The 12,800-nt window shown below is 36.6% G+C and overlaps 1 protein-coding gene across 3 annotated transcripts in view; it reads right to left on the bottom strand.

The window, feature by feature from the left end:
- Window positions 1-12,800, bottom strand: part of SPAG6 (sperm associated antigen 6) — a 61,368-nt gene that overhangs the window by 34,064 nt on the left and 14,504 nt on the right. For all 3 annotated transcript variants that reach the window (XM_002913151.4, XM_011226983.3, XM_019801282.2), the window contains 2 exons: window positions 11,926-12,092; window positions 8,251-8,434 (listed from right to left, as the gene is read on the bottom strand). In XM_002913151.4, the coding sequence (XP_002913197.1) occupies window positions 8,251-8,434; window positions 11,926-12,092 (351 nt within the window). The remainder of the gene's footprint in view (window positions 1-8,250; window positions 8,435-11,925; window positions 12,093-12,800) is intronic.

The raw sequence follows: 12,800 nt of genomic DNA, 5'->3' as shown, positions 1-12,800 counted from the left end.
ATGAACATGACTTATTTCAAAGTACCATCCTTTTTTTTTTTTTTTTTTTAGGTGGAGGGGAGGGGCAGAGAGAGTCTCCAGCAGACTCCCTGCCGAGCTCAGAGCTTGAGGTGCGGCTCGATCTCACCACCCCTCACAACCTGAGCGGAAAACAAGAAACCAAGAATTGGAGGACCAACTGGACTGTGCCACCCAGGCACTCTCAAAGCACAATTCTTATGCTAGCAAAGCCCTAAGCTTTTAAGAAGTAAATTCTCTTGGGGCGCCTGGGTAGCGCAGTCATTAGCGTCTGCCTTCGGCTCAGGGCGTGATCCCTGTGTTCCGGGATCAAGTCCCACATTGGGCTCCTCCACTGGGAGCCTACTTCTTCCTCTCCTACTCCCCTGCTGTGTTCCCTCTCTCACTGGCTGTCTCTCTGTCACATAAATAAATAAAATCTTCTTTAAAAAAAAAAAAGTAAATTCTCTTGTAGATGTTTGTGAAATGCTTAATTGCAGTACTTTCAAATTTCAGTCAAATACACTATGACTAACGTACTTCTAGAAATTCAAATATAAATAGTTTTTTCCCCTCAATATCTAAAAGGTGTTGGAAGGTTTTATACACTAGTGATTGGAAAATAAAGCAAGTCTGAAAAACACTTTTGTTCAAACCCAAAAAATACATTATGATGCACTGTTCAAACTTGATTTATTTCTAAACTAGTAGGATGCAAATACCCTTCTCTTTATCTACTCAGCACATAATTTTGTGACATTTCTTGTGCAGATATTTGCACCAAACAGAAAACAAAGCCTCAGACTAAAAGAATATTAGGTGGCACCAGGTAGAGGAAGTATTTTGGTGCATAGAGGGCTTTCCTTTCTCCTTTAACTGTACTATCAATCTCACTTCTCTTTATTTCTATGCCCAAAATCCATCCAGCAGTTATCCAGATGTAACTTAAGAATAATAAAAAGATTGTCCTTTCTGGAATGGTACAAACAGCATAACTTGTAATTCATGTCTCACTTGGCCCAACTTAGAATCACCCAGTGTATTATACGTACTCTTAAGACAATATAGTACATTTCTGTCTAATGTGCCCAGCTGTCTGGATGACTTTCATGCTCATCTCTGTCAATCCCCCTGTCTTAGATGGTAAAATCCTAGAGATAAGATATTAGCCAACTTCTTTACTTTGAAGACATGGTAACATACACATAAGTGCCTCAGATACTTTTTGATGATTACAATGATGATGGTGGTGATAAAGAAACTGTTCACTGGCCTCATATATGAAGTTAATGGTCTCAGTGACTTGGGAATCTGAGATTACAGAATTATATGGTATTGTTCTATATTCTGAATTCTAAAAAAACAAGCACACACAAAAAAACCTCAGAAGATTTTATCAACCAAGAGTTTATAACTTTAAAAATCACAATAAATAGGGATGCTTGGGTGGCTCAGCCAGTTAAGCCTCTGCCTTCAGCTCAGGTCATGATCGCAGGGTTCTGGGATCAAGTGCTGCATCGGGATCCTTGCTCAGTGGGGAGCCTGCTTCTCCCCCTGCCTGCTGCTCCCCCTGCTTGTGCTCTCTCTCTAGCTATCTCTCTCTCTGACAATTAAATAAATAAAATCTTTAAAAAATAATAATATAATAAAATCACAATAAATAAAAATACAGAAGAATTCACAACATATTTTTTCTTCTAGTAGCACACAAACTACCCTAAAAATGACTAACAAATGAAGTAACTACTGAGTAGTTATAATTAAAGTGTTACTTTGTTTAACATATTTGGCCTCCATGCCAAAAGAACATAGACAAGACATCTATTTTCACTTCATCTTTTTTCACCAACACTTCAATAAGTAGAAAACTTACTTGTGGAAGTCAATGTTAGGATCAAAATAGGTGTAACATGTAATACATGTAATCCCATATACATCATTTGCCTCTATGCTTATGTGTTCCTCAACCCCTCCAAAATAAAACAAGTTGTAAAAAGAAAAAGATAGTACAGAAATCAACATTATTATCTACAGGCTTCAGTAAAGACAGTTGTCTGTAGGGCTTTTAAAATAATTTTTAATTACCAACCTGCAGTTCCCTTCACCCCTTCATCCCCACAGTACAAAGTCCCTTGTTATCTCAGATATTTGTCACGAATATGTGACTTTTCAAAAAGTTAATTACTGCTTCCTAAGCCTGTTCCACATGATTTAGCCTATTGGTATTTACAGATGGGTGACATGAGAAGAACATTTGCAAAAATTCTGAATTTTAAAATTCTCTTTTCTTTTTATCATGTCATCATTCTACACAAGATAGAAAAGAATCAGGCTGACCAGCTCGGTCTGGATTCCTTCCTTATATTATCTGTTTAGCAAATAGAATATAATCTACTAACTGTTTCTGTAGTGTCCAAAGCAGCCAACTCCTGTCAGCACTGCTCGTCTTGGCAACCTCATCTTCTAACTGCCCCTGAGCTGGGATGGAAATCTCTCATTTGATTTAGTCCTGTGGACATCAATCAAGTCTATAGGAGAAAAGGATCATCACACATGTGGGAACCAGCCATCAGGGATTAAAAACAGAGGTATCTGGCAAGACTTTCAGATACAACAAGGAGTTTAAAATGAAGAATGATGAGCTCTTGTACACTTAGCTTTCTCATACTATAAAAAGGAAGAATCTCTGAAAGATTTTGAGTAATTGCCAAGCAGTTCCACCATAAATTGCTGTCTGGCCAGAATAAATCCTTCCCCTCTCTACTTCAGTTTCCTCATCTATATAATATGACAATTATATTAATGATTAAAATGTTCTAGAACACCTAACCAAAGGTACGGTATTCCTCTTTGCCAGGCTTGAGAACAAAGTTTACTCTGAGACAGCAAAAGTTTATAAGAAATGGCATATTTAACTAAAGCTCCCAAAAGAAACACTTAAAACTTATTCTTGAGCCCAAATGTGGAAAATAATTCCTACAAAGCCCTTGTACGACTCCATCTTCCTCACCCCTCCAGCCAGGCTATTGCTGTCAGTTTAATCCCAGGTGCTACCCTCACTGCGGCCACCCCCTTGCTACGAGGTCACTGGAAGCCCTCCTCCACGAAGCTGCTGTGCTCCACACAGTAAGGAAGCAAGAGAGAGGCTGCCAGTGGGGAGCAGCGAAGCAGAGCGCTGCTCTGGGCCCCGCCAGGTGGAAGCCCTGCACCTGCAGAGACCCATGGTTCCTTCTTCCTAGCTGCTGACACTTCCTGTCCACACAGGCTCCCTGCCTCATGCCTTGGATCTCCAAAAGCAGGACTAATCCTCGGAAACAATGAGAGGGTGACATTGATGAGGAAAATATGTTAATAGAATAATGCTGCAGAGTGGGAGAATCCAGCAAGAAGGAAGAAGAACCAGTCTAAGAAGAATTTACCTCAGCTTTTATTTAAAAAGCCAGAGAAAATATAAAGAAATAGCTTATTTACCTTCAAAGAAAGAGGTACATACATCAAGAATATTCAATAACTGATGATTCAACCACAGAAATTTAATGACATAATTTATACAGAGTTAAAAAAAAAAAAAGAAAAAGAAAAAGAAACCCCATACCATTTTGGGTTGTTAGTCCCCAGTTCCCTTTGATTATCTAAAATGCTTTAAAATCTACACATAGAAGTAACTTTCAGAAATTGCATTTTTCAAATAAGGAGAAGAAAGGGAAGAAGAAAGGGGGGTAAACAGAAGGGGGGATGAACCATGAGAGACTATGGACTCTGGGAAACAAACTGAGGGCTTCAGTGGGGGGGGAATGGGATAGGCTGGTGATGGGTAGTAAGGAGGGCACATATTGCGTGGTGCACTGGATGTTATAAACAAGTAATGAATCATGGAACATTACATCAAAAACTAGGGATGTACTGTATGGTGACTAACATAATAGAATAAAAAATATTATTAAAAAAAAAGAACAAGTCTAATGGTGCCTATTGGTTTTTCTCTTCTACTAATTGCACACTTACTTTATTTTTGTTTCGTAGACACAAAACGTTTTCCTTCTATTGCCCTTAAAGGTACACTTTATTTTCTTTGCATCTCCATTTAAGGCTTCTGTTTCTTGAACTGCCTAATAAAACATTCTTCTAATACTAAGCAGAAAACACTGAATGAATGTCTCCCCATTAATCTAACATATTCTATTTTTAGGAAATCACTGAAAAAGAAGTCAGATTATTTAGAGGCAAACCGTCTATTTTCACTGATTCAGGATGTGAATGATGACTTCTTTTATTGCCTACTGGGTAACAATTCCCTTTCCTTCTGAGAAATCTATGCAGTAATCTCTTCTGGGAGCTTCTGGGTCCCAGACCCCTAACTACTGTGAAATATTGAAATTACACTGGGAATTCCATGTGGGAGCCAGATTATAGCAAGAAATTGGAATGGAATCCCTAAGACAGATCCTATTTATGAACTATAATCATTTAGCCTCAGACTTAACAAAAGGGAGATAGAGAAAGGTTATCTATACGCACCTGCCTAGAGTATATCTGTATGGCAGCCCCTCAAAGCTCTTCTGCAGCACCTTTTGAAATACGCATGTTACAATCTGTTTCCCGTAAAGTCCTCTGACCAAAAGCAACAATAACAACAACAAAAACCCCAAGCTAAATATGATAACCAGCTTCCCATCATAACCAGCTTCCCATCATAACCAGCTTCCCATCATAACCAGCTTCTGAGCTAAAACATTGCCTTAGGGGAGTCCGGCGGAGCATCCAGCTCCTGATTTGGGCTCAGGTCACGATCTCAGGGCTGTGGGAGCAAGCCCCCCCCCACACAGCTCCGTGCTCAGGGGGGAGTCTGCGCGAGATTCCCTCTTTCTCCCCCTCTGCCCCTTCCCTCACTCTCCAACTCTCTTGCTCAAGTAAAGAAATGAATCTTAAAAATCAAAAACTGCCTTAGTTTCCTCAATCGCCATACATTAAACAATAGTCCTAAGGTGACCCTATTCGGAAAACCAAAATCCAAATAGTAAGGAAATCATTTTAATATATTAATTCAGATTCATTCTAAGCATGACAATAGTTTTCTTTCTCCATTTATTTCTGTATCATTTTCTTTCCTTTTTGTCTCTAATAGTGTCGCCATTTTAAGAACCAAATTAAACATAACCATGGAAAAGCCTCTTCCTATTTCCATTTTGAATTTCTTCTTCGATGCTCTTTTAAGAAATATTTAGAGAAGCTGTTATGGTCAGTGGTTAACATGGAGTTAGACAGATTTAGACTCAAATTCTGGTTCCACCATTAACATAACATAATTCTGGTTCCACCATTAACATAACTCTCCTCTCTAAGTTACATTTTCTTCCTCTGTTTAACAGGGAAAGTAATACCGACCCTATGGGTAGCTGTAATCAAAATGAGATAAGGGATCTGAAGCACACTGCACAGAGCCAGGCACACAGTAAGTGCTCAGTAAGTGGTAGCTATTGTTTCGTACATAAACACACATTGAAAAATCTGGAAAACAAAGAAAACGTATCCTTCATTCTATCACCCTAGTAATACAAACATGTATTTCTTTGTAATTTATGTCCACATACAAACTTATTTTTATATTCTTATAATTGCAATATATAATTTTATCTCTTTTTTTACATTACAATCATGTTTCCATGTTACCATGTAGGATTCATAATTACCTTTTTAATTTGCCAAGTGAAGTTCCATTAAGTAAAAACGACCATAATTTAACTGCTAAATTCCTGCCAAATATTTGAGGGTTTTTGATATTACAAATACTACTACAATAACATTTGCATGAATATAACTTTTTCATTCTGTGGAATTCTTCCCTTAGGATGAATTCCCAAAGCAGGCTTTTCAGAGTAACCAAGAACTCTTTCATGACTTAGTTTCACCAAACTTCTTTCCACAAGTTTATACAATTTGTAGTGCCTTCACCAATGGCCATAAACATCATATTCTCTCCAACCTTCAGTATAAACACTAATATCTTATATTCATTGCATATTTACCACACGCCAACTACTGGTCAAAGTGCTTTGCATATAATATTGCGCTCACAACAAATCTCTGAAACACCTTTTAGGCAACATCTTTTGCAGATGAGGAAGTTAAGGTTCAGGAAGTTTAAAAGTTATGTCCAAGGTCATACAGAAATGAAGTGGTCGAACTTGGACTCAAACTCAGACCCTGTCTAATGCCACAGTGCTCTTAACCATTTGGCTACATTTCTGCTTTACTCTTTTTCCCCCTAAATAATAATAAGTGGGGAAAGACATTTTCACTGGTGTTTTAATGTGCAGTTCTTTGATTACTAGCGAGGTTGATCATTTTTACATATGTTTGTTTTAAAACTATTTTCTTGTTGTATTATTCATTCGTATTGTTTAGCAACTTCTGTAAAGTGCTGAGGACAATTTTGTTCCCTCTGTATTCTTTACCAACAGGTGTGTCAGCACAAACTTCACATGAGAGGTCCATGTCCTTCTCGATGACTTCATGGAGCTGTCAGTTTGTAAGAGGAGGTACTCCTCTTTCCCCTCCCTCTTGCCCAATATGGGCTCATACAAATACATTCTAGAAAGTTATCATTTCCATATCTCTTCAACATTATTCATTCATGCGATGTCTCCTGCCTGGATTAGAACACCCCTATCATGAGAGAGAGTAAGGACCCAACATCCCCTGAAGCATGACAACCTAAAATTTTTTCACTGAACCAATTTACCAACATCTTTGAGAATCCATCACTATCTCACCTCTCCTCATTCCCCACTACCTGTCTCTTTCTATCTTCAAATTTCTCTTCTACTAACTAGGATAAGGACTGAAATGTGTAGGGTTTTTTTTTTTTCTTTTCAAATTTTTATTTAAATTTTAGTTAACATGTAGTGTAGTATTAGTTTCAGGAGTAGAATTTAGTGACTCCTCACTTCCGTGTAACACCCAGTGCTAATCACAACGAACACCCACCTTATTACCCATCATCCATTTTGCCCATCCCCCTACCCACCTCCCCTCCAGCCACCCTCAGTTTGATCTCTATAGTTAAGAGTCTCTTATGGTCTGCTTCCTTCTCTTTTTTTCCCCCCTTCCCCTATGTTCATGTTTTGTTTCTTAAATTCCACATATGAGTGAAATCATATGGTATTTGTCTTTCTCTGACTGACTTATTTTGCATAATACTCTCTAGCTCCATCCACATCATTGCAAATGGCAAGATTTTGTTCTTCATTCTTTTTGATGGCTGAATAACATTACTTATAAGTATATATAATATATATTAATAGATTTATATTTTTATTTATTTATTTATAGATTTTATTTAAATTCAAGTTAGTTAACATACAGTGTATTATTAGTTTCAGGAGTAGAATTTAGTGATTCGTCAGTTGTATATAACACCTAATGCTCCTTACATTAAGTGCCCTCCTTAAAGCCCATTGCCCAATTTCCCCTTCCCCCCCACCCATATCCTCTCCAGCAATATACCAAATCTTCTTTATCCATTTATCAGTTGATGGGTATTTGGGCTCATTCCATAATTTTGCTATTGTTAATAATGCTGCTATAAACACCGGGATACATGTGGCCCTTCAAATCAGTATTTTTGTATCCTCTGGATAAATACTTAGTAGAGCAATTGGTGGGTTATAGGGTAATTCTATTTTTAACTTTTTGAGGAACCTCCATACTGTTTTCCAGAGTGGCTGCACCAGTTTGCATTCCTACCGTACTGTAAGGGGTTCCCCTTTCTCCGCATCCTCGCCAACATCTGTTGTTTCCTGAGTTGTTAATTTTAGCCATTCTGACAGGTGTGAGGTGGTATCTCATTGGGGATTTGATTTGCATTTCCCTGACGATGAGTGGTGCTGAGCATCTTTTCATGTGTCTGTTAGCCATCTGGATGTCTTCTTCCGAAAAATGTCTATTCATGTCTTCTGCCCATTTCTTAACTGGATTATTTGTTTTTTGGGGGCGTTAAGCTTGATAAGTTCTTCATAGATTTTGGATACTAGCCCTTTATCAGATATGTCATTTGCAAATATCTTCTCCCAAGACTGAAATGTGTAGGTTTTGGGGAATGTGTGATCCAAATAACATGGCCATCATTCAAAACTTATCTCCCATAATGCATGGAAACATCATTAAAACTGCATCTATAGTTCACTAAGCAAAACCAGATTTACCTAATAAATCTAAATTTTAATAATCCTGTTTTCAGATATGCTCCATTACCTGCATTATGTCTTGCAATATATCCAAGTGCCCAAGCTGCCGCCTCCTTGACTCCAGGGTCAAAATCTTCCAAGCATATCACCAGCGTATCCAGGGCTCCACAATCAACTATTGCCTGAGCTAGTTGAGGAGAATGTTTGCCAACTGCTCGTAACACAAAGGCAGCTGCTTTCTTGTAAAAACGCTACAATAAGATAAAATAGATAAAACTCAAAGTGAATCAAACACGTATAAAACCAAAAGTTAAAATTGACAAAAACCAACATAAAAATGACATTAATATACATAAAGCTCAACAGCTTTTAAATCCAAAAGATGAAAAACATCCTGCAAAATAATTTTTTGATGTTCCCCTGTTGCTTCTGTTCAGTAACTAAACTGAAATCATTTAAATCTTAAATTACATTTCAAATGTTTTATTCCAAAAAAATTCATTTGGAAATTGTATAAAATACCATATAAACATTGTATTTCCTACCAGTTCATAAAATAATGAGATTTTCTGTATCTGCATCACACTGAAAAGTATTTGTTTGACCCATGGGAACTCTTAGATCGTTAGCATGTGCAACAAAACTGTCCACTGACAAATTCATTTCCTTTACTTGCCCTCAGCCTCTAAGCATGGTAGGCCTTTCATGACCTCAACTAATCTTTTGGTGTCCCAAGCCATCCTGAAATAACAACCATGTTTCGAGATGCACTACCAACTGTTGGATAAACATAAAGGCGAAACACTCATGATACATTTTAAAAGCTTTCCTGGTAAATAAACTAACCAAACAAGGGGATGTGTTATTTATCCCCTCTTAGAAATGCTTTTTTTAAAACAATAAATACAAATGACTTACTGTTAGGTGAACTTTAAGTAATGCTTCATATTTATAAAATTTTCTATGTAAAATTTTATCAGATTGAGAAATAAAACTGAAACACAAGATTAACGTTTTTTTTTAATATAACTAAAAAAAATTAAGTGTATAGGAAGTATTTGGCTATAACACTCACTACTGTTTCAAGGTTAGTATGACAACACAGTAACGGTCTCTTTTATTAATAGAACCCAATTAACCCCCTAATTGTAGATTCCAAGTTTTTACGTCTTTACAGTGACTACTAAAGTGACTAGGTCACTATAGCACCTGTTCTGAAAGCATGCTATTTACTTTGGCAAAAAGATTAAGATACAACAAAAATTATAGGAGAGAGAAAATACATCAAGAATATTTTAACGTATTATATCTCAAAAATTGGTATATGTTGATGATATAAGAAATATGCTATGTCAATAATGATGTTTTGATATATTTCTTTAGTTTCTTAAATGTTAACATATATAGATATTAAAATATTTGTTATAAAGGTTAATTTTATGTCAGTAACCAAATATCTACTAACTTACTGTAAAACTAAAGAAGCTTTCCATTATTTTCTTATAATCATGGGAAAATAATGGTGATATGCTTCCTGTCATCACCTTAAGCTAATGTGACTTTTTTTTAGTAATAATTTTTTATTATGTTATGTTAGTCACCATACAGTACATCCTTAGTTTTTTATGTAGTGTTCCATAATGTGACCTTTCATATGGCAGAATTTCAAATTCACAATTTACTGGCCATCGATCGTCGCTGCTAACTGCAGTGCCTATAATCCACCCCTTCTGATCTCATTTCCCCTTTCTCCTAATTTCTGCTTCTTCAAATTCCTCTCTCTTCTCTCCCATTCCTCACTAAAAGAATTCCCTTTAAAAAAAAAAAAGGGAAAAAAAGCCACACCAGGGACTTTGTACCTCATAAAGAAGAGATTAAATCCTGAGAGAAATGAGTTAAAGGACTGGTTGGTGAAGGAGACAGCAGCCTGGGAACACTGCTTCACATTCTCGCTTTCTCCTCATTTCTGCCTCTTTACAACTAATGGACATTCATTCACATTTATATCTACTGAGACCCTTCTTTGTGGGATACCAAAACACAGACCCTGCCCTCGAAAGAAGGAGCTAAGTGTCTAGGAAGAACAAAGTCTAACAGTATTTGATGATGGAAGGAACACCTGCAAGAAAAATAAAATTTCTGAGACTCCTCGTGGAGATAAGACAGTCAGTAAATGACTCTCCAATCTATAAAAATAAGGCAAAATTTTAAACAATTAAGATTTATTTTTTTGTTCTGGTAAAATACACATAATATTTACTATTTTAACCATTTTAAAGTGTACAACTCAGTGGCATTTAGCATATTCATGGTGTTGTACAAACATCATCATCTAGTTCCAGAATATTCTCATCAGCCCAACAAGAAACCTCATACATGTTAAGGAGTCACGTTGTTCCCCTCTCCCCCCAGCCTCTGACAATCACTAATCTGCTTCTGTCGCTACAGAGTTGCATATTCTGGACATTTCCTAGAAGTGGAATCATACAACATGTAGCCTTCTGTATCTGGCTTCTTTCTCTTAGCATAATGTTTTCAAGGTTGATCCTGTCGTAGCATGTGTCCGCACTTCATCCCTTTTTATGACTGATAATATTCCATTATATGGATGTCCAAAATTTGCTTATCCAGTCATTCTTTTGTTATAGTGAATAATGCTGCTATAAACATTTGTGTACAAGTTTTGTTTGAACACCTGTTTTCAATTTTTTTGGATATCTAACTAGGAGTAGAATTGCTGGGTCATCTGGTAATTATGTTTAACTTGACTGCTAGACTGTTTTCTATAGCAGCTGCACCATTTTACACTCCTATCAGCAATATATGAGGGCTCCAATTTCTCCAAATCTTCACTAACACTTGTTATTCTTTTCTTTTCTTTTTTTTTAAATCATGGCCATCCTAGTAGGTAAAGTGGTATCTTGCTGTGGTTCTGATTTGCATTTCCTAATGACTTATGCTGTTGAACATCTTTTCATCTTCATTGGCCATGTGTATATCTTCTTTGTATGTGTATAGATGTCTATTCAAGTCTTTTGCCCATTTTTAAATTGGATCATTTGTCATTTGGTTATACAAATAGGAATTTAATCTTAAAAAATATCAAGAAATATATATCCTTAAACTAACAGAATGTAATAAACAGACCAAGACCCTATCTATAGGAAAGTCCTTAACTATTCTTGGGTGGTGCTGTACAGAAACATAGAGTAGGACCAGACTGGAGGGGGAAAAAATTGGGGCACTCTTAGATGACCCCTAAAAGGACTGGCATGCTTACGTACTTGGTATAAAATGCTTTATTAAACCTTCCCTTACATGTACTCTCCTTCCTTTTGTATGCTTCTCTCCCCTTTGCTTCCAAGCTGTCTCTTATAGTTAGCCAGATTTCACCTGCATATCAGGATTGCTGAAAACAACTTTTTATTTGCCTAAGGCTCCATACAGCTCTCAAACCTGATCCTACAGGTTTAAGACTCTCATACACAGAAATACTGCTTCATATATAATCCCATTAAAAATTGTGTAATCTGTTTTCTTATATGAACAGTAATGGGGAAAAGCTGCCTATTACTCCTAAAATAAAATACCCTAAAGATATTATTATGTGCAGTTCAAAAAATTAAATGTTGTGTTAACATCCTAAAATTCTAATGCCTATAACCTTGCATCTGTATCCGAACTAGCAGATTCTTAAAAATCTAAAACAAAAAATATATAACTACTTTTTTTAAAATCTTACATTCTGTTCTGCCAGAGAATAAACAAGCTGTGGAAGAATGTCACCCTTCACCACCGCTTCTGCTAGGTCATCATTATAATTAGCCAGTCTCCCAAGAGCCAACGCAGCAGTCTGTTGAATTGTTGGGACCACATCCAGAAGAAGAGGCCTCAGCAAAGACATCACACCTGAGTTTAGTTATGAAAGAACAGAAGTCAGCAAAATTTAAATGCAAAAGCAAATATACAATTCAGCATATATATATGTGTGTGTGTATATATATATATATATATATATATATATGAAAATTACAGGAAAAAAATCAGTAAAGACAAAAAAAATTATCCACTAAAAACTAGTGGTATATTTAGAAGCATCTAACTGGCCAAGACAAAGAATAATACAACCTGAAATTATCAAAGCAGCAGCACAGCATGACAAGAAAGGCTTTGGAGTTAGGTTAAGAGTTTAAATCCCTGATTTGGCAAATAGTAGCTATGTGACCTGATAGGCCTGTTATGAGGAATGCAGAGAAAGATTGTAGAGCAAGTAGTTTAATGCCTACCTAGCACATGGTAGGGGGTAGAGGGGAGCTGGGGTGTAGGTGTCCCCCAGCCTTTGCAAATCCTATCTTTCAGGGTTCAGTTCAGGTCCTTTCATCTCTATGGAGTCTTCCATTTGTTTTGTTTGGTTTTTTGTTTTTGTTTTTTCTCTGATTCCAACTGTTGGGTTTTTTCTGTGATTTCAACTGGCTAAGGCCTCGCATTCATGAAGGGATGCAAATTCAGGTTTCTGATATTATTTCAAAGAAACAAATTCTTTGAGATAAGTATTTTGCATTACTAGTCCTCATAATATTCACTGCAGGGTTGGATACAGCGTAGGCTTATCACCAT

This window comes from Ailuropoda melanoleuca, chromosome 15 (assembly GCF_002007445.2).
Source record: "Ailuropoda melanoleuca isolate Jingjing chromosome 15, ASM200744v2, whole genome shotgun sequence".
Taxonomy (NCBI): domain Eukaryota; kingdom Metazoa; phylum Chordata; class Mammalia; order Carnivora; family Ursidae; genus Ailuropoda; species Ailuropoda melanoleuca.
This window is presented reverse-complemented; position numbering and strand designations above follow the sequence as displayed.